The following is a 22,174-nucleotide window of genomic DNA, read 5'->3' as shown; positions in this document are numbered from 1 at the left end:
GTATTTCGGTATCGTTAATATCATAAATTAGGAATAAAAATAATGTATTATGCTCACCAGAGGCTCGCATAATAGAATTTGTATTCCTAATATATGATATTGACGATACCGAAAACCACTGGTAATATCCTCTCTCTCAGAGTGGTAAAGCGCTTGGGCTATTTCTCGTTCTAGCCAGTGCACCACGACTGATATATCAAAGGCAATGGTATGTGCTATCCTGTCAGTGGGATGGTGCATATAAAAAAGTCTTGCTACTAATGGGAAACTGTTGCGCGTTTCCTCCCTAAGACTATATGTAATGGGTTTCTATAAAGACTATTATGTCAATATTACTAAATGTTTGACATCCAATAGCCGAAGATTATCATTAATAAATCAACGTGCTCTAGTGGTTTTCATAAAACAAATCAAGCTTTACCTTTTCATAACGAATAGGGACAGAAACAGAAACCTTGAGATATCAGTTAGTGGTTTGAACTAATGGATGCTGTTTGAGTAAAGTGATCGAGCTCTCAGCTCCGGGCCGTAGCTAGGAGTTTTTGTTGTGGTGGGGGAGTGGGGGGCAACTGAGTAGGTAATAGTCTAAAATTCATTAAACGGTTAAGAAGATAATTTTCTTAAGGTTCTATAAAAAAAAAAAGGATTTTTTTCTAGTGCCTACTCCCACCCCCCGCTAGCTACGGCCCTGCAGCTAATATTCGTTTATTATCTTTGTTCATTGAACGATTACTATAGAATAGCTGGTATTCCTTGGATTTCAGTTTGCTTATTTTGTTTTAAATAAGCACTTTATTAACAGAGATATGGTGCAAAATATGACATTTTCAAAATTCGATCGCGACGCGGACACATTCGCTTTTACATTGGACAGAGTGTAGGACTGTTTTCACAGATCTTGTTGTAAAAATACCCACATTATCAATCAAATTGAGATTATTTTAGTGTGCCACATACTATTGTACTGTCGGAAATAGAATAAAAATTATTTTCGTCGATTATTTCTTACATATTAAACAGACAAGTAAATATTTTGTAAATATCTATTTAATGATAGTCTACCTAATTTAGCTTTTACTTGTTTTGGCTCTCATTGATGTACAAGGCAGGGTTCGAACTTAGCCCGGATGAAAACACACAGTAAGGTTGCCCGCCTGGCGACCGATTTTTAAAAAAAAATTCGTGTTTTCTCTTATAATCTGTTGCAATATTGTTGTTTTTTTAGAAAATATTATTCGAGCAAGCGAAAATAGATCCGGGCAAGTGAAAGTGCTGTCACCACTTGCCCGGATGGCAACTAAAAAAAAAACGTTAAGCGCAGACACTGACAAGGTGGTTTTTACTCTTGAAATTAAAATAAAGATGTCAGTAACAGGTGATTTGTGCACTTTATTGGAACAGTCTATAATACATTTTGATCAACATGTGTCAATTTCATTGCTGTTACAGTATATGAGGTACTGTTTTTGTTGACAGTTTACCCCTATTCTTCTCCAAAACTAAATATTTGTTGACATTTATAAGTAACTTTTGATCAAAACTGTCAAGAACCAACTGTCACGGTGCTATCTCAGTGTTGCATAATGACAGCTATTGCAAATCATGTTTTTATTAAATTTTGCTTTAACATTTAAAAACTACACCTTTAACTATATGCCCATAACTGATTATAGGAAATAATTTTATCTACTAGTAGAAAATACATTTTTATTGAGAATCTCTATCACAAACAGATGCTCACATATAACTGATATAGCACCTTTAAGTTGTTGAAAGATTGTGTAAATTTCTAATGTACTAATATTGAATTTATATTCACTAAATATGCTGGACATAATTAATAATTTATGCTGCAATTCAAAATAATCAGTTAACTTACAGTTTTAAATTAAAAGTTTGTTTAAGGGTAAATGAAATTGACCCATATCATCAAAATGTGTTATAGTCTGTTCCAATAAAGGTCACAAATATCCTGTTTACCGACTTCATTTTAATTTCAAGAGTAAACACCACCTTGTACATCAATGAGAGTCAAAACAAGTAAATGCTAAATTAGGTAGAGTATCATTAAATTGGTATTTACAAAATATTCACTTGTCAGTTTAATATTAAAGAAATAATTGATGAAAATAATTTTTATTATATTTCCGACACTACTTTAGTAGGCCTATACACAATGATCAGGTTTTCCTTTCACTACCTTTTTTGCATACAAAGGCTTCGGCGTCCATGGAACAGTCGAGGTACGATGTGCTTCCTATTCCTCTGAGGGCACCGCACTTGTTGGCCTTGTTAGCTGGGCTACCTAAAATAAGTCAAATAATGGGGATAGTTAAAGAGCTAAGAATCTGAATCATTAACTAATGCTAGTCTCAGAATACCAACTGCCAGCAGAAAGTTGGCCAATTTTCTGCTGTCACAACTTCTACGATTGTCCAGTTGTTAGTCTGGGTGTTCTTACAACTCGATTCTCGTCGTATAATCCATTAGTTGTTAATCTGAGCGCACCCGTCTCAAGTCGGGAGTTGGGGGAAATTACAACGCAACAGTCGAGTTGCTCAACTTTCTGCTGGCAGTCGGTACTCGAAGCCTAGCATAACTGGACGTTAGGGGTGTAGCGTTGTCTGGACCGGGCAGTGGGGATGAGGGTCAAATATGAACAAAGCGGACCTTTCTGTCTACATTTTCCCTAGACACCTATAAAACATAGTCAAATAAACACATTACCCATAGTTCATGCTCTATTACAAATGGTTCAAGTATGCTTTTCTTGATCATGGGATCACTTTCTGAGTTTCCCAAACAAGATATCTTAATTAACTAATTCACTTTTAAAAGTTACTTTATATAACTTAAGAGGCAGTAGAAAGGATATATTTAACTGGGGAATGGCAGTGCTTATATAGACAAACTACCGATGGGTGCAGTCATGACCTTGTCAATACATCCTCTTGACTCTACCTTATGCAGTGATATAATTTGGAATATTATAACTTTTGTCGCTCATATTTCAAACGCTACTTGTGCCTGTTGCTGTATGGATACTCACCACTGGTTTGCAGTTGGTTGTTGCTGAACTCCGACCCGTCACGCCAGGCGAACCAGTTCTGTGACGTCCCGTAAAGACCCAACCACGCAAAGTCGTTTCGAGAGACTTCGGACTGGAAAAAGAAAAAGAAGTACAAACAAAAGAAGAAAAAAAGACGACGATTAACAACAAGAAAAAGAAGAAAGAAGTTAAATATATGTTAGTTTCAACTGGAACCTCTTAATGAAGACGTACCTGACAAATACGATTTTCACTGAGATATGAACACCCGCGCGCGTGCACGCACACACACACACACACACACAGAGACCGAGACACACACACACACACTGAGATATGGTGTGCGTGTGCGTGTATATATATATATATATACACACACACACACACACACAGACCGAGAGATACACACACACACTGAGATATGGTGTGTGTGTGTGTGTGTGTATATATATATAGAATACTATACGAGTTTTCGCTAGATATCATTTTTACGAAACTCGTGAACTTCCCAAACGTATCTGACCGAACGAAAGTGAGGTCAGATACGTTTGGGAAGTTCACGAGTTTCGTAAAAATGATATCTAGCGAAAACGAGTGTGGTATTTTATTTATTTCCCTCCTTTAAATCACACAAATTATGAAAAATAAATGAATAAATAAATCAAATGTTTGCATTTCAAGACCGGATGTTGATTTGCATAACTAGCCGGTGCACGAGAAATAGTTTGTTGTACTTCCGCTACTTCTCAATGACGTTTTCAGGGGAGTGATGTAGACGTACTTCCCCATATATTTCCATCGGGCTTCTTTTTTTAATTTAAAAAAAGCTGTAAGGTACATGCATAAATATATGTTTATTTTCATATTGGGTGAAAAATGGGTAAAACTAATGCATAATTCCATATTTTAACAAAACGCCCCCAAGAAACAAATGTTCCCGTTACGCCACTGGTTATGCTAATAATGATGAATTCACAAATCACAATTGACAATAACAATTTGTTGACCAAAAATCCAACCAATAAGAGAATAACAAGTGTTTTTGCAGTTAAAAACGTGTAGCTTGCAAAAACAGCTGAGTTCACGGGAAAACTAAAGTTATAACTTTAAGGTCGACGACAGTCACTTTTCGCGCCCTTGTTTTGGCTTTGTACACACTAAATATATAGCATATCTTACCGTAATTTCACTTGAAATCCATATTTCGTAAAAGGTACAGTTTTTTTTAATCACAGAATTTTCTTCAAACACATTCAGGTGCTTCAGTAATGTTCGAAAAAAAAAAAAAAATCAATAGGAATTTTGCACTGGATTTTTTCCAGCATTCTTAAAACGGAAACGTCATGTACCCAGTTTATGGTTATTGTAAGGAGGTGCAAAGTAACGTCATTGGAATTCTGACGTCATTCAAATTCAAAATTAGCTATATTTTCGCCAAACTAAAATAACAACTGGTCTACTAACCTTGACCCCTGTTAAATTTCTACAAGCAAACAACGCTGTTTACAGGTCGGTATATTTTAATTTTTCATAATTCTACAAAACATATTAAGTTTAAGTTTTAAAAAATAAAAAAATACCTTTTGTCAACTATATCATATGAAAAAATTAACGTTGGATATGTTTCATTTATTGTGTACGAAGCCAAACCAATGGTCTGAATGCTGAATCGGTGAATGATATTTGTAGTAAAAGTTGTCGGATGTTACTGACCTTGACATTAATTATGAATGAAAAAAATAGTCCCGTTATGCTAATAAGGTCGCTGTCCATCCAATCTAAATTGACTCTGTTCCCTGTTGACAAATCAAAATACAGCTTGTAATACGCACCTGGTGGTGCGTACGAAAATGTGTACGACACCGCTATATCTTCACCAGGAGGGTAATAAATAAATAAATAAATATATATATATATATATATATATATATATATATATATATATATATACTCAAAAAAATTTAAGGGTCAGACGATATTTTCGACATTATTTTCTGAATGTCAATTATATTAGCTAGACCATAATGTCACGCATGGTATTGTTCCATTTTGACGAAAGTGGGTCTAAGCAACCCATAAATGAATTAAAATCCACTGTCATTGACACTGTCGACTAGTTCTAATGGCGAAAACATGATTACATTTGCACGTAAATAAGGGCGAAAGCGAAAGGTCTGCTAAGTGCCCATAACTTGCTTTTTCACAAAGCGCTTCATTTGCACGCTTTGCATGTGTATTCCATGTTCCCAATGCTGAATTTCCATATAATTGGAGCTTGCGTTCGTGTACGGTGCACACTCCAAATTCGACAATGGTACGACGTCAACTGACTATCGAAGATCGAGGAAGGGCTATTGCTTGGCTTCAGGATGGCAATACGCAAAGAAATGTTGCTCTGAGACTTGGTGTCAGTCAGAGTGTCGTTGGCCGACTGTGGCAACGGTACCAAGCAACGAATTCTGTTCGAAATCGTCCACGTTCGGGAAGACCCCGAAGCACTACAAATAGAGAGGACCGCTACATCACCAATATGGCTCTACGTCAACGCACAACCACTGCACGCCGATTACGTGACAATCTGCGGACTGCGACCGGAACTCGAGTGTCTGATCAAACCATACACAATCGTCTGAGAGCCAATAATCTACGCTGCCGTCGCCAGGCTGTTCGACCACCACTCCTACCACGTCACAGAACGGCCAGACGTCACTGGTGCACACTTCATCTGCGGTGGCAACGTGTTCAGTGGGGTCGAGTGATGTTCACTGATGAGTCCAGGTTTAGTCTCCAGTTCAACGACGGTCGGGTTCGTGTCTACATACGTCCTGAGGAGCGCTTCGCTGACGTTAACGTTAGACAACGTCACCGGTTCGGTGGTGGCAGCGTCATGGTGTGGGGCGGCATCTCTATCCACCACAGGACCCCCCTCTATGTGGTGGATGGCAATCTGAATGGAATCCGCTATCTGAATGAGATTATCCGGCCGTTGGTTCTCCCGGGCCTTCAGCAGATTGGCGGCGGGGCAGTTCTGCAGGATGACAATGCCAGACCCCACCGCGCCAGGGTGGTAACGGACTTTCTCAGACAACAAGGTATATCGCCAGGATGGATTGGCCAGCATATTCGCCTGACTTGGCCCCAATAGAGCCCGCCTGGGACGAATTAGGCAGGAGAGTTCGGGATAACCATGCCCCTCCGGCCAACCTTCATGATCTGGGTCAACTTCTTATGGCAGAGTGGCAGGCCATCCCCAAGAGTTCTTCAGACGTCTGATCAACAGCATGAGGTAACGATGTGTCGAGTGTATTCGCGCCAGGGGTGGATTCACACACTATTAAACGAATGTTCTAATGTGTAAAATCCATGTTTGACAACCTTCAACTTTGACAGCATGTCATGTGACTTTCTTGTATACAGTGACGTTTATTTGTGGTTTTTTGTAAATATGGAACAATAAATTAAATTTTTGGTGTAGTTTACATCATCAATCTAATACACTCTGAAACTTATTTGGTTATAAATTTTTGACCCTTAAATTCTTTTGAGTAGTATATATATATATATATATATATATATATATATATACACACGCACACAAACTCTCTCTCTCTCTCTCTCTCTCTCTCTCTCTCTCTCTCCACACACACAAACACACACACACAAACGTGCACTCATATCGTCGTGTTATATACTCTTCAACAAAAAATAAAAAGTAGGGGAACTCTAATAAGAATTTACAGTTGCCAAAATTGTAAGGTATATTAGCTGTGGGGAATGGTTATATGATAACAGTGAATTAATTGGGCAAACATTGCAACCGGTAGTTCAGTATTACATCAGCTTTTATGACCATCAAAGATGTTGAAGGACGATTGGGGTCAGAAGTGAAATTTTAAAGTTTTTTGTATCAGTAAATCGCAAATTCAAACAATAAAAATGACTAAAAACAAAACAATAACAACTGTATTATCAACAGAATGAAAAAGATTGACAGAAATAATGTTCCACATTGATTAATGGACCTTCCTGGAAATTGTCAAAATCGAGAATGACACCCCACGTACGTGTACGGGGCAACTGCGTGATGCGTGTGCAAACTGGAATGTGTTTCGGTGTGTTGATAAACAGACCTGAACGTTCTTTACTAGGATGTCTGTGGTCAAAACGTATGTTCGGTCTAATAGTTGATATTAACATTAATATTTCAGGTTCCCCTACTTTTTTTGAAGAGTATAATACGGCTGAAGAATCATTAGATCAAAACGTATTTGTAATCATTGTTGGCACGGCTCGGCCCGGTCCCCATGTACTCTATTTTGATTCTCACTGCAATGACAGTTTTATTACCACTGTTCAATAATGCTCCACAACATGCGTCGATAGACTTACGACTGTCAGATAGGATGCAACATTTTTCTAGGGAAGGATGCAACTTTAAAAAGGACATAGAGCCTCGCAACGTACATAGATATCCATTGTACGTTGTGTATATGGCATTCTTCCCCAGAAAAGCCCAAACCACCAAAACATTACATCTTACTTTCCACCCATCCCTAAAATGAACTAAAAATCAAATATATTCATTTATTAATCACTGGATTTTCGAGTGGCGGTTCGAATTTGGGTGGATGATGTGCGCACTGTTACGGTCCATTTTGTCGCCAGGTCCATTTCGTCATTGGTGACAAAATGGTCACAGTCGACTCGAATCTCCGCCTGACTTTTTATCTCCTGTCTGTCTGTGGTACGCACGGTTTGTGACGACATGAAACGTACCTTCCATGCCTTGTTAAGTATGAACTGTTTCTCGTCTAGATCCCAGATGCTGGCCAGTTGTGCCGATTTACTCTCGCACTGTGTTACGGCTGGCACAGAAGTGTCCGTCAGAACTCCAAAGTAGTAACAGTGCTCTTCGAACGCATGCCACCCATCATCGCATCCATCTATACTTAGGCCTGGTGTGGAAACAAAAACACAGCTTTACTCTACACAGGGACAAAATTAAAGGTACAATATCATAGCTGCAAACTGGCATAATATTTACATAATTAACTTGAGAATAACAGAATTGTAATGTGCTGTAACTAGGTGTAAAAAGTGGTTTCCTTATTCTTCGTGAATCATCGGTATAAATAGTAAAGAAAAGATGGTGTTTGGGCATTACGTACAAAAAGTGTACGGGAGTGGAGGAGGTTTGCTGATAGAGTGCATACGCCAAAACTATTATTGTTATTTTTTATTAGTGTAAACAGAATGCAATTCAGTGTACTTTTCAGCGTGGAAGATCGATGTATGCTCTTACATGTATGTGTGTGTGTGTGTGAGTGTGTGTGTGTGTGTGTTTGTGTGTGTGTGTGTGTTTGTGTAAAGATCAAACGTACAAAAGGTGTACATGGGCGTAATGGAGTAAAAGAAGCTATATTTTGTAGGTACGTAAATGGTTGATAAACAAAAAAATATAGGTCAGCCGCCACGTTTTCGCCCTCAAAGCTAATGAGTGGCGACATGTACGTGATAAAATAAAAAATGACATGCCAATCATCTGTCAGTAACGCTTAACGATTTTCAGATATACTTGTATGTATTTATATTAGTATATGTATATGTATTAGTCAATGAAATTGTTTGTACATGAAATTCTCTATTGCAAAACTCACTTCACTGCCTTAAAACCGACAAAACAAATTATTTGAGTGAATCACGATCTTTCTGTCAGCCACAATTTAATATAATTTAAGCAATTGCAAAAGTTAACATGATCAATGTCCACTCTTCGCTAGGAAAGGAAGAAACTGTTTGTTTAGCAAGGTGAAAAGACATTGCTTATTACGAACCAAAGTCCACATATGAACAATTATTCCAGATTACATCTGGGTAAAAGAATAATCGGTGTGCTTGTTATTTTATAGAAATCCACAACACGAAACATTAAAAACAGAATGTCACCTCACTGGCGTATCCAGTACTATTTATGTGTTTGCCTTATTCCAAATTACTAGCATTTGACACGCATACTACGTGTTAACATATAACTAAAAGATATTGTTGCATATAATTACGTTATAACATATATATATATATATATATATATATATATATATATATATATATATACACACGCACGCACGCACGCATGCACGCACACACACACGACGTATAAAAGGATGAGACAGTTTAACACTGTTCAGAACTAAATTTTTGATTTAGCGGACTTTGCGACTGAATATAATGGTTTCTTTCTGAAATAATCTATAGAAACACACTTAGATTTTAAAAGGAATATCCTGAGTTTTTTCATTGTAAGATGATTTCGACTAATAAAATTTTGTAATGACTATTAGTATATGTTAAATATATTTTCTTGTTTAGAATATCCGAGTCTGAATTTTAAGGTGTTTCTGGTCGTCCTAATACTTATAAATATCCCAAACTGGATTTGGTATTCCAATAATTCCGTACACACGAAAATAATATATATTAGGGAATAAAGTGAAGTTTTACCTAGGACGATCAGAAACACGTTTAATATACAGCCACTAACATTTTATTTTGGAAAAATATAGTTAATATGTAATTACAGTCGTTAAAAAGTCTTTGTTGGTCAACATTATCTTAACAATCAGCAAAATGTCAGGGGAATCCCTTTAATTCATATAGAAATCGAGTTACTTTTTCCTTAAATTTGAATATTGTTATTACTAATTTAATAAAATGAGCCTACAGATCTAACTTCAGATAATAAAAATGACATAAAAGTAATTAAACAGTAATCCCTCATCCAACATATAATTTTAGCGACACCGTTTTCAAAAGTTTAAGATTTCAAATTTCAAAAATATATTAACGATACATGACACTAATCGAATGAGTACTTACCTGACACACACTGACAAAACTGAAACAGTAAACAAAGTAATAGTTGAATAATGGTTTGCATATTTAGTGTATTACAAAATCCCCTGTGGGCATTTGCGTTCCGCTCGACACCAATGCCGTGAGTTTTTATTAGCTGCGAGTCTGACAGGGAGAGACGCACGAATCAATATTCTCCGGTTCCGATAGCCCGGCGAGCTTCCAAAACCTTGTACCAATAATCACGTTTTGCCTTCGATTCGGCATTAAATGACATAAAGTTCATCGCAGGTCGAAGCACACAGAAGAAGTAGAAAATATAGTTTATGGTTGTTCCAGAAATTAATACAAAAAGGGCGGATGGGGTGGGATGTTTTCTCCAACACAATTACAGATCGATTCAAGCAGTAGAAAACATAGTTTATGGCCGTTCCCAAAAAATAATTTTAAAAAGAGGGCATGGGGAGGAAAAGTTTTCTCCAACACATTACCCATAAAATGAAATAAAATGATGCTGGCACATTATTTTGCACTAAAACAATTCCAAAAGAATTTGCCAGCTATTAAGTAATAATTTCTTACCCACTGAGGCGCTTGTGCTAGTGCAGGGAGGGGGTGGGGGGGGGGGGGGGGTTAGACCGTAGGGTGCGAAGTAAACGTGGGGCTGAGTAATGCTCTCATACAATACACTGAAAAATAACCATTGCTAGAGCAGGGAAATCGACCCCAAAATCCCCTCCCCCTGCACACGCGCCTGCCCTTCCACCCCCGCCCTTACCCCACGCGTTTTAATTTCTGGAATAGCCTATATACACGTCACAATGAAGAATCAATAAGACTGATGCAATATTAGTTCATTTTGAAAGTCTTTTTTTTTTAAGCATGGATGCCTTAACCACCAATTATAGTAGAGGCCGATAGCTACTGAGATGTGTAAACAGCAAATAACATAAAGCTTAATCAAACACGGCCGCTCGGAGTTTGGACACCGAAAATATTACAGCTAGCTTAACCAAGCAAGCAAGCAAGCAAGAAAACAAATCGACTAGACTTTTAAAATGTTTGAAGATATAAAATAAATCAATAAGGCCGATAAACGCTAACATAATTCTAAAAACTATATATATTTCAGCGTCTTCTTGCAGTTTATTACTCTTATGTCTAATCCTAGGTTTCGCGGGGTGGAGCTTTCACCCTTGTTCTGAGAATATTGCATGCACATTTTTTATGACTTCCAAGCACCATGCACCAACTGAAATAGGAATTGAAATATCTCGGCTTCTGATTTGGATATTACCGGCTATTCCTATGTTTTTATATGAAGCTATAAACTAAAATAAATGAAATAATAAATAAATAAATACCCTTATCCTCCAAAAAAGTAACTAAATAAATAAAGATATAAATACATTTTTAAAATTGAGGTTTTTTAAAGAATGTTATAGTTATGAAAATGCATTTCGTGGTATTACAAACACCAGGATGACCAGAAACACTTCAGACGTACGGAAATGGATATTCTAAACAATAAAATGGAAGTGACTTCTAATTTAAATGATAAAAAAACTACTCTAATAGTGAAACAATATCGTAATGTTTAAAAACAAGAGTCTGTCTATTTAAATAAACATTGCTCGTTTCCCCTCTCCTCATCCTCTGACATGTTATTCTGGAGTATATTTACTCCCATTCTTTCCGCTTGTGATATAAGAGTAAATTTATCGATTTGTCAGTTCTTCAACATGTAGAAACGACTGCAAATTAAATGGTAGTTGTCGGACGGAAGTTGCGGATTCCAGTCACACCAATCTGAACACAATCTTTGCTCAATAACAATGGTCCAGCGATTGGCTAAGTGGCAGAATCATCGATCGCTAGAAATAACACGACAGGAGAAACCCACATCTGGATCCCAGTAGCAGACGACAGCAAAGGACGATTGCTCCAGTTCGTAGCTACATTAGTACAAAACATTCAGGCGTGTGATCAATCGAATTTTAGCAATAAGATTTACCATAAAATGTCCCTTTGATGTATACTTTTGTATGTACACACATGGTATAATATATGAGCATTTGCAATGGTGTTTTTGCGCGTGCGCGCACGTATGTGTGTGCGTGCGTATGTGCGTATGTGTGTGTTTTTGTACGTACTTCCACCAGATTACCCTGATGTTAATTAGTGACTACTGAATTCCTTCTCTTTGTTACGTACATTTGTATTTTCCTATAGACGGAGCTTAATGCAAAAAGACCCTTTGACCATTTGCGGGGCGGGATGTAGCTCAAGCGGTCACGCCTGTCAAGCGGTCGGTCATCGGATCGATCCTTCTCAGTAGACCAATTTGCAGTTTGGGCTATTTTCCGTTCTCACGAATGGTCCACAACTGGTTCATCAAAGGCTGTGGTATGTGCTGTCCTGTCTGTGGGAAAGTGCATACAAAAGACCCCTTGCTGCTTACCGGAAAGAGTAACCTATGTGCCGGCAGCGGGTTTCCTCTAAAGAAATATGTCAGAATGACCATGTTTGACGTCCAACTGCCAATGATAAGATAAATATCAATGTGCCTTAGAGGCGTCGGTAAATAAAACAAACTTTACTTCTTCTTTTTTTTACCATTTGCTGTTAAAAGCACACATGATTTATAGTTTGTTCATGGTACATGTTTATGTAACAAGTTTGGATGGCCGAACTTAGTTTCAAAGAAAGGAAACTAAATATTTCTCTATTCACACCCACACCCCACACCCCAGTGTGAGAGAACTAGACATGATACTAATATGCTGCTAACGTTTCAGATTTATACGCGCACTTGATGACCTGTGGTCTGCAATGATGTTTTAACATAACTCTTAACACTATTTCAAATTACAGTTGTTGAGAGAAAAAAATCAATAAATAAGACCCCCCCCCCCCCCCCCCCTAACATTTTGACAAAAAACATACAAAACAAATGTATCGAATAAAGTGGAATACATTCAACAGGATGGCAAGCAGACAAAGCGTGTCCGGTTCTGATCAGATAACCTATTAACGTGCCGCCATCATCAAAAGCACGTCCCATCCGTGGATAATACTGGTATCTGACATCGCTTGTTATTTTCTTTTCAAAAATTGTTTTCATACTTCTATTCAATTAAGGTCCAAGCACGTTGTTCTGGACACACACGTCCGCTAACTGGGTTGTTTATTCAGGACAGAAGTTAATGTTTTAACACGTTAGTCCCACCTGAGTTATCCACTCAAGAGTTGGAGCCAATTCTGGAATTGGATGCATGGCTTAAGCATTGCACAATCAGAAAAATGTACCTTGTCGCTGTTCTTCAAGACTTGATCAGTATGGGGTACTGGAACGCTTCATCAAACTCTGTATTGATTCAAAAGAACACTCACAACAGACTGGGGAAACCTGGCCGTAGTGGGAAGTGTATGTTGCCCTTCCCCACCTTGTCATGCATTTTAGGGGTAATTAGACATAATCACAGCGCACATACATCTTCAGTATTATAAAGACCTATCTAGATTAGGAATACTATTAAAATAACTGACCCTAGAATTGCCCAGATGTAAATGTGTTTTCTGTTTCTCATGAAAAGCATTTTGAGCAAATACAAAGAGACAAACTTGTTAGTGTGAGCAATAAAACAAATAAACTGTTATTTTTCAAAAATATATTTTATGGTTTATTATGGTTGATATATGTACATAATTAATTATGGTTGATTTTCGCATCATAAAATATACATAAAATCATTCAATGAGTCTAATATCTGGTACTAAAGACTTGATGCCGCGTGCATCACTGTGTGGTACTGAGCGTGTGTCAGCAAGTGAGATCCGAGTTAAACGGCAATATATCAAACAGTAGATTACTTCTATAACGGGTTCTCGTTGGAATAAGAACATATGTTATTCCATTTCGAAGACGTTTCCTTATATTCATGTGTCTTTACACTAAAACTAACAACATATTTGTCTCTGCTTTTCGACACATAACCCTATATGACTGTATAGGGTCTGTCCTTACGGGTGGACCGAGTGGAAAATGATTCACACCGGACACCTGTTCCGCTGTACATGCATGTCATAAAATGGTAAGTGCACAATATTACAAAATATAATCTACAAAATCCAGGCAGAAAGCCTACCATTAAAAAATATACAATTTATGATCTTAATTATTCCTTTGTTATAAAAAGGGAATAGCGGCAACCCAACACATCTCACAATTAGGAAGCATAGGCGTCGAAAGATACTAGCACATGGGTGGGCCAATAATATATCAATTCGCTTACCCTCCCCGCCCCACCCCACCCCACAAAACAAAATCACTTCCGAAGACAATGGGAATTAAATTGTTTAACTCTGCTTAGATCGTGAAACGTGCAAGTTGTTCTTTGAGTTCGCCTGGTTTAAAAACACCAAATTCCGTAACAATTCCTCCAGTGATAAGTTCTGCTGGAGTGACATCAAAGGCAGGGTTCCAACAGTTGATGCCTACAACGAATAAATATAAACCAACATATCGTACAATATGTCTGCATGCATGAGAATACATACAACAACTGCTACTATTACTGCCACTGTTGCTACTACTGTTACTACTACTACTACTACTACTCATGCTGCTGCTGTTGATACTACTACTACTACTACTGCTCATGCTGCTGCTGCTGTTGCTACTACTACTACTACTACTACTACTACTACTACTACTACTACTACTACTACTACTACAAAATACATAAACTAATTTTAATAGCATGGTTAAAGTATGATCATTTACATTTTCAATACATATTCTCGCAGTACGTAATAATAAAACATTTCTCATAATATTATTCCAGTTCAGTACAAATGATCTGAAGTGAAAATAACCGACGAAATCTAAAGATATAATGCTAAAAAGAAAATAAAGCAATGCTTATTTAACGCCACCACAGCACACGGTAGCTTAAACTGCACACATTTGGTGGACATTATATAGTTATTTCAATACTTGGTTGACAACGTTAAAGAGAAGAAACCTGTTGTTGCCATAGCTATAAAGTCCTATATAAAATTCAGTAAGGAATCATCTGTATGCCATTTGCCATGGACTGGACATAATATACACCACGGTATGTGATGTACCGGTCGTCAGAAACTGATTGGGACAAGAGGTGGGGGAGGGTGGGTTTGTGGGGCGGGGGGACACGAGTCCATCGATGGCGATCAATCCTATGACCCATCGCAACTCGGACAGACAATATACCATTGATTTATATCCCACTCTTCAACGCCTGCAATGAAAAAAAATGTTCATAGCCAAAAATATGACGTTGGCAAACAAAAAAGAAAAGAAAAAAGAATATTAGTATTTAGTCCACAGCAAATAAAGTGCAGCTGAGAATTAAAAACTACGCAGCAATCTGCACGGCACTGCCGACTGCCGTGAGCAATTGTTGGGGTTGCCGTTATATCATAATGAAATGCCCTTACCGGGAGCAGCTATTCTGATTCCTTTCGTCTCGGTCATCTCTATATGTGGTCGTTCTTCTATAACTATCTCCTCCCCAGTCTCCATGGTCGGGTCAAAGGTGGACGAAGGACAGCTCACGTAGAATGGCACCTCATGATGCCGAGCCACGATGGAGAGCTGGTAGGTGCCCACTTTGTTAGCCGTGTCCCCATTGGCCACAACTCGGTCAGCGCCGACCACGACCGCCGATATGTCGTGGAGTTTCATCAGTATGGCGGCGTGGCTGTCGCAAATCAGGGTGGCGGGGATGTTGTCGTGAACCAGTTCGTAGGCCGTCAGCCGGGATCCTTGATTGTACGGGCGAGTCTCCGTGAAGTACACGCGTTTGATTCGGTTCCTTTCGTGCAGTGTCCGGATGATACCTTCAAGCACAGAGTAAATCATTTGACCTCTAAAGGGACTATCCGGAGTTTGCTACCAGACCCCTTTTCCTGTCCAGGGCCCCGTTCCACGATGCGATCTTAGCCTTAAGATCAACTTAAGTGCATAGGTTAGCGATCTTAGCACTACTATCGCCGTAAATACCTACCATCGCGACCTTAATTTTTGTCTACGATCGCCAGCTCGTTCCACGAGTAGCGTAGCTTACTATCGTCGTAAATTACTGTGAAAAGTTACAATAGGTACGAGGCAGTTGTAAGTCACTAATGTAGCCGTCAAATGGCAGTTAAATGATGATTTTGTCATTTTCTAAGAAGGATACTAACTTTTTGCATAAAAATGGATCTAATATATAGCAAATAACTTTTATAAAACTAGGCGTTCGATGAAAAAACATTCTAGGCCATAGACTTTCACACAAAAATACGGGAGATAACTCTCATGTCTTATGCATTCGTCAATTATCGCTTAGCAAATAAACTGACAAAGTTACTTCATGGATGTCCGATACCAATGAATACATCTAAGATGTTCCGAAAAGTCGGTAACCAATTCATTATTTAACTAATTCGTACTTCTTCGTAAAGAACATTTTAATCATTAAAGGGGCACTTACGACTACCGTAAGGTTGCTTTGTGGAACGGCTGTAAAATTTACGGTGCCCGTTGTAAAATTCACCGTAAGTCACTACAATTAACCTTAGCTACAATTATTTCGTGGAACGAGGCCCTGGACGGAGGAGCTGGTCGAAACACCTGCACCCAGGACAGACGTGCGCTACAACAGCTTGCTATGAATGTGCACGTAAAACCCTATGACCTGACCTGGCATGACCTTTGCTACCATTGTAACTTGTTTTAACGACAGAGCCTTTTTGATAACTAAAATTACATATTAAAGATTTTATTTTCCGTTGAGAATATCAGTATCTGTACAAACAAGGTGTTTGTTGTCATTCTAATGTCTGTAGCTGCCAAAATCAGATTTTATTAAATTTTCCTTTCAATAATAAGAAAAGATATATACAAAGTAAAATGAAAAATGACTGCTACTTGTACACAACAGCAAAACAAACTAGATTTACACACATTGGCACTCTAAACAAGAAAATATATTTAATGTGCAATTTTATTCACCAAAAAGACTGTTAGACGGACATACAATGACTGCAAACTCTGAACAGTCCCTTTACACGGTTCATACTGACATTTCAAACCTAAATTTAGGGACTTTTTAGGGTCAATGTAAGTAAAATTTAGGGACTAAAACTTTGCTGTCCGCCATTTGCAATGAAAGAAAGAAAGAGAAAGAAATGTTTTATTTAACGACGCACTCAACACATTTTATTTACGGTTATATGGCGTCAGACATATGGTTATGGACCACACAGATTTTGAGAGGAAACCCGCTGTCGCCACTATATGGGCTACTCTTTCCGATTAGCAGCAGCCATTTGCAATGACGTTCAAACTCGACAAAATAATGGGAGTGTTCGAGCGGGTCGTCGGTATCGACAGAGAACGGTCCTACACATTTTCATAAACATAAATATGTAGAATCCACATAGGCATAAACTGTTTGATTCAGTTCAGATAATTTTTGAATATTCCGTTTTATTTAGTGTGCACTGAGATTAAGACTCTTGATTAGTACTTTAGAAACGTGTTTCATGTTATAATGACCAATCAAGCGCTCCTCCCTATCGTCGGTGAGCTGTTTCACCACTGGAATTTATTTTTCTTTAAAAAATTGCCGTGGGAGACAAATTCTTAAGTTCGAGCCCTGTGTACCAACATACCTCAAATAAACAGTGTAGTTCGTTTCTTTCGTGTATTATACTGTTCTATGATGCACTCTTGTCTCTTGTCACTTTGAATAACAAAATATCAGATGCCGAAATCACTACCTCTCGCAACGTTTCGATGTCGCAAAGCAAAGCAAAAAAGACTTCTAAGAATGCGATGTTTTTTAAAAGAGTTTAAAGTTATCATTTTATATCAGCTGCCCTCAGTTTTGTATGCAATAAATGATTTTTAAACCAAATTAAAGATAACAGTTGTGTAGTTTTGATTGTGTGGAGCATCTTAAGCGATTAACCTACCCAATGCAGTACCATAGCCAGCAGTAGCCAGAGCCCCAGCGTTGCAGTGGGTTAGAATATTGACAGACTGGTCGTGGAATCTCTCGAGAATGTGCTCAGCGCCGAACCAACCCATGCTCTTGTTCACGCTAATGTCTTGGTACATCATGCATTCTATCTCTTCGATGATTCTGGGGGAAATACACACAAAAACACAATCTAATAAATTGGCCTAGGCATGAGTTTAGGCCACCCACCACACACACGGGGAGGGAAACGGGGCATCCACAGTTTACCGGGTCGTGTTTTGGAACTTTGAAACTTTATTACAGAACACCCAGTCCGTCAACAGGATATGAGAAATTATTGTATAATAACATTTACAACGATAAAATGACAGCAGGTTTTCGTAGACATATATATATATATATATATATATATATATATATATATATGTGTGTGTGTGTGTGTGTGTGTATCAGAGATGGGGCGATTACTTGACAAACGTACTCGATTACGATTACTTTAGAATATTACAATTACGATTACGATTACGATTACGATTACAAGATAATTGAAAGTAATCGATTACGATTGCGAATACATACCATACCGATTTCATTCATTGAAAGACATAATGGATAATTTTGGATTATTTATTAAATTATTTCAAACATTTATAAACGTATGTATACTGCAGGGAGGGAATCAGTTTCCAAAACCAGATTTATTATTCTTAAATTTGGATTATTGACGAAGAGGTACTCATAACCATAGGTATAATTATTGTATGAATGCATAACATATATATTTTGTTATATTATTGAAATAAGCCATAATTAGTAATCGCAAACTGTCTGATCACTATTACTTGTTTTTTATTATTGTTTGTTGAACGTATACCATCCACGAATTAATATATATACTACTCAAAAGAATTTAAGGGTCAGACGATATTTTCGACATTATTTTCTGAATGTCAATTATATTAGCTAGACCATAATGTCACGCATGGTATTGTTCCATTTTGACGAAAGTGGGTCTAAGCAACCCATAAATGAATTAAAATCCACTGTCATTGACACTGTCGACTAGTTCTAATGGCGAAAACATGCTTACATTTGCACGTAAATTAGGGCGAAAGCGAAAGGTCTGCTAAGTGCCCATAACTTGCTTTTTCACAAAGCGCTTCATTTGCACGCTTTGCATGTGTATTCCATGTTCCCAATGCTGAATTTCCGTATAATTGGAGCTTGCGTTCGTGTACGGTGCACAATCCAAATTCGACAATGGTACGACTTCAACTGACTATCGAAGATCGAGGAAGGGCTATTGCTTGGTGTCACGGAACATGCTCTTAAATCTGTGGCGATTTTAATTGTGTTAAAGGGCCGTGTGCAGTTTATTGCCCGTAGCCCAGGTGGGCACTTGTTACGTAATACTTCGCGCGATCGGACATTCCAATATGCACTTAGTCCAGCTGTGGAGGCCATGTGGCTAGTAGTTACGTAATATCTCCGGTAGTGCTGTTTATGGCCAGGAGATTGCTCGCGGTTGGCGACAGCCAGACTGACGATCAGAGAGAAATATACCGACTCTAGTAGAGGTAGACTATGAGATGATACGTGAGGTACCGCCTTGTACCCCCAGGCAAAATCCTGATTTATAATAAATAGCTAGTGTTTTAGAGATATCGAGGAGAAAGAATAGGAAGGCTCCGAGGGAACGTTAGTCCGTTTGGACTTTGGTAAATATATTATTTCTGCTCTGTGTATAACCTTGATGTGATTGATGTGACTTTAAATATTTTGATACTGTATTATACCAATATTCTTTAGACAGTGTCTTCGGTCATCTGACGAAGTAAATCGTAGACTTTTTGTTCTAACAATATATGAGTATTTGGTAATATAAAGCTTAGCCAGTCATCCTAGCGGACCTAAGTACACTGTAGGTTATTGTCTTTATTGTGATAGGTACCAATATTAATTCTGTGTCACAAGGTTACTGAATGAGTAGTTAGGGTTAATTAAACATTAACCAGTTAGGAATGGTGTTGTAATTCCTTTATTAATTAACTTCTCCTGGAAGCGTTTCTCAATTATCACACGTGTGGGTGTGGTGTAACGGTGAAGTGATTCGCATATTGTGTAACTAGACACCTAGAGATTAACTAATTAAGTGATCAGTTCTGGGTTGTTATTATTGTTGTTATTAATTAACTACTACGGCTGTACATTTGTCAGCGTAGATTAATACAGATTCCAAAGTGTATTGTGTTTTTGTTGTGTTTCTAGAGAACTAACGTGCTATATTAATATATACTTTATAAGATCGTATCTCTGATCATACCTAGAGACGAGCCATACTAGGGTTTAACAGCCTGTTACAGAGAGATCTAATAGATATACAAGTAGGAGAGACATTTTGATAATCGTGTTTTATTCGGTTACGGGAATTATAGAATCCCCGTGACAGGAGTAGAAAATTGGGGCGCTCGTCCCGGATCTGAAACGGGACATGCATATTTTAAAAAAGTATTGTTTGTAAATGGGGGCTTTATAAATTATTTTTACAAATTTACCAGAAGTAGCACGTTGTTCACTAGAAAATTAATTAATAATAAGTGCGTCATATCTAAACATGGATAAGAATTTGCTGGATAGGCCTACGCTCAGTGTAGTGGAGATTAAGCGAGCACGTAAGGCCGAGTTAGTTGAAATCGCGGGTGAGCGAGAAATTGATTTAACATCAGCAAAAACCTTAGGTGATATAAAGACAATTATTATCCAGGAAGTTTTTGGTGATAGGCCTGTTATGGAAGACAGTGAGATTGTTCCAGAGATAGAGATAAGTGACTTGAGTATGGAACAACAGTTAGCTTTTAAAAAGCTTGAGTACGAAAGAGAAGAACGTGCATTAGATAGAGAGAGAGAGAGAGAGAGAGAGAGAGAGAGAGAGAGAGAGGAGAGAGAGAGAGAGAGAGGAGGAGAGAGAGAGAGAGAGAGAGAGAGAAAGAGAAGAGAGGGATAGAGAGAGGGAGAGAGAAAGAGAAGATAGAGATAGAGAAAAAGAAGATAGGGATAGAGAAGATAGAGATAGGGATAGAGAAGATAGAGAGGCATAGAGAGAGAGAGAGAGAAAGAGAAGAGAGAAATAGAGAAGATAGACATAGCGATAGAGAAAGAGAAGAGAGGGATAGAGAGAGAGAGAGAGAAAGAGAAGAGAGGGATAGAGAATTCCAGTTAGAAAAATTAAAAGTGGAACATGAGTTAAAGTTGAATACTGAAGAAGTCAGACGAGAAGCCGGAAATGGGTTTAACATGTCGGAGGCTTATAAATCAGTGCCGGTATTTGATGACCAGGAGGTAGATATGTTCTTTCAACGTTTTGAACGGGCCGCTAAGCAGCTAAATTGGCCGCAGTCTAAGTGGACATTGTTAGCCGTGTCTAAGTTTAAGGGGAAGGCTAGTATAGCTTATAATTCAATGAGTGATGAGCGAGCAAGTCAGTACGACCTGGTTAAGGCTGCGGTGTTGAGGGGGTATGAATTACGACCTGAGGGATTATCGTTTACGGTATAGCGAGTTGAGAAAAAACGCAGGGTCAGTCTTATAGTGAGTTTGTGGCTAAGAAGGCAGGGATGTTTGATAAATGGGTTGTTTCTCATCAGGTAGAGTCATATACCGAGTTACGGGAGTTGTTGATCTTACAGGACATTAAAAATGGATTACCAGTTAGCTTACGTATTCATTTAGAGGATCGTGATGTCAAAAAGATAGAGGAGGCAGGCATAGTGGCAGATGATTACGTGTTAATACACAAAGCTCAGGCAGTACCGGGTAGCTCTTTACAACAGGGTGATAAGAAGAAATTTCAGCCAGGTTTTTCCCGGGAAAGTAACTATCGGGGAGAGTCATCTAGTTGGTCAGCTAGTCAGGCAAGGAATGCACCTGGTGGGCAAAGTAAGGATAGGCCTGCATTATCAGCCAATGCACGAACTTTTCGTCCACATTGCAGTTACTGTAAAAAGGATAACCATCTTATCCGAGACTGTTTTAAAAGGAAACGCGATAATGCGCAAGTGGTCGGTTTAGTGAGGTCAGCTCCGTTAGCGAGAGAGTTAATGGTTAGTCCCATGGCAGAGAAAGTAAACACGTATGTGTCCACTGGTATGGTTTGTGATGTGAAACAAGAATTGAGTCCTAAGGCTATATCAATCTATAGAGATACCGGGTGTAGTCAGAGTTTGATCACGCAAGAGTGTTTAGCTGGTATTGAAAATTCAGA

General features: G+C 38.2%; 2 protein-coding genes across 2 annotated transcripts in view; one reads left to right on the top strand and one right to left on the bottom strand.

The window, feature by feature from the left end:
• Positions 1-22,174, top strand: part of LOC121374129 — a 63,708-nt gene that overhangs the window by 640 nt on the left and 40,894 nt on the right. The window contains exon 2 of the mRNA XM_041501073.1: positions 7,865-8,056. Within this exon, the coding sequence (XP_041357007.1) occupies positions 7,865-8,056 (192 nt within the window). The remainder of the gene's footprint in view (positions 1-7,864; positions 8,057-22,174) is intronic.
• LOC121374128 (methylthioribose-1-phosphate isomerase-like) overlaps positions 13,572-22,174 on the bottom strand; it is a 22,169-nt gene continuing 13,566 nt past the window's right edge. The window contains exons 3-5 of the mRNA XM_041501072.1: positions 17,906-18,075; positions 15,383-15,784; positions 13,572-14,398 (exon numbers count right to left, since the gene is read on the bottom strand). Coding sequence (XP_041357006.1) covers positions 14,271-14,398; positions 15,383-15,784; positions 17,906-18,075 — 700 coding nt within the window. The 3' untranslated portion in view covers positions 13,572-14,270. The remainder of the gene's footprint in view (positions 14,399-15,382; positions 15,785-17,905; positions 18,076-22,174) is intronic.

Source organism: Gigantopelta aegis, chromosome 6, assembly GCF_016097555.1.
Source record: "Gigantopelta aegis isolate Gae_Host chromosome 6, Gae_host_genome, whole genome shotgun sequence".
Lineage (NCBI taxonomy): Eukaryota > Metazoa > Mollusca > Gastropoda > Neomphalida > Peltospiridae > Gigantopelta > Gigantopelta aegis.
This window is presented reverse-complemented; position numbering and strand designations above follow the sequence as displayed.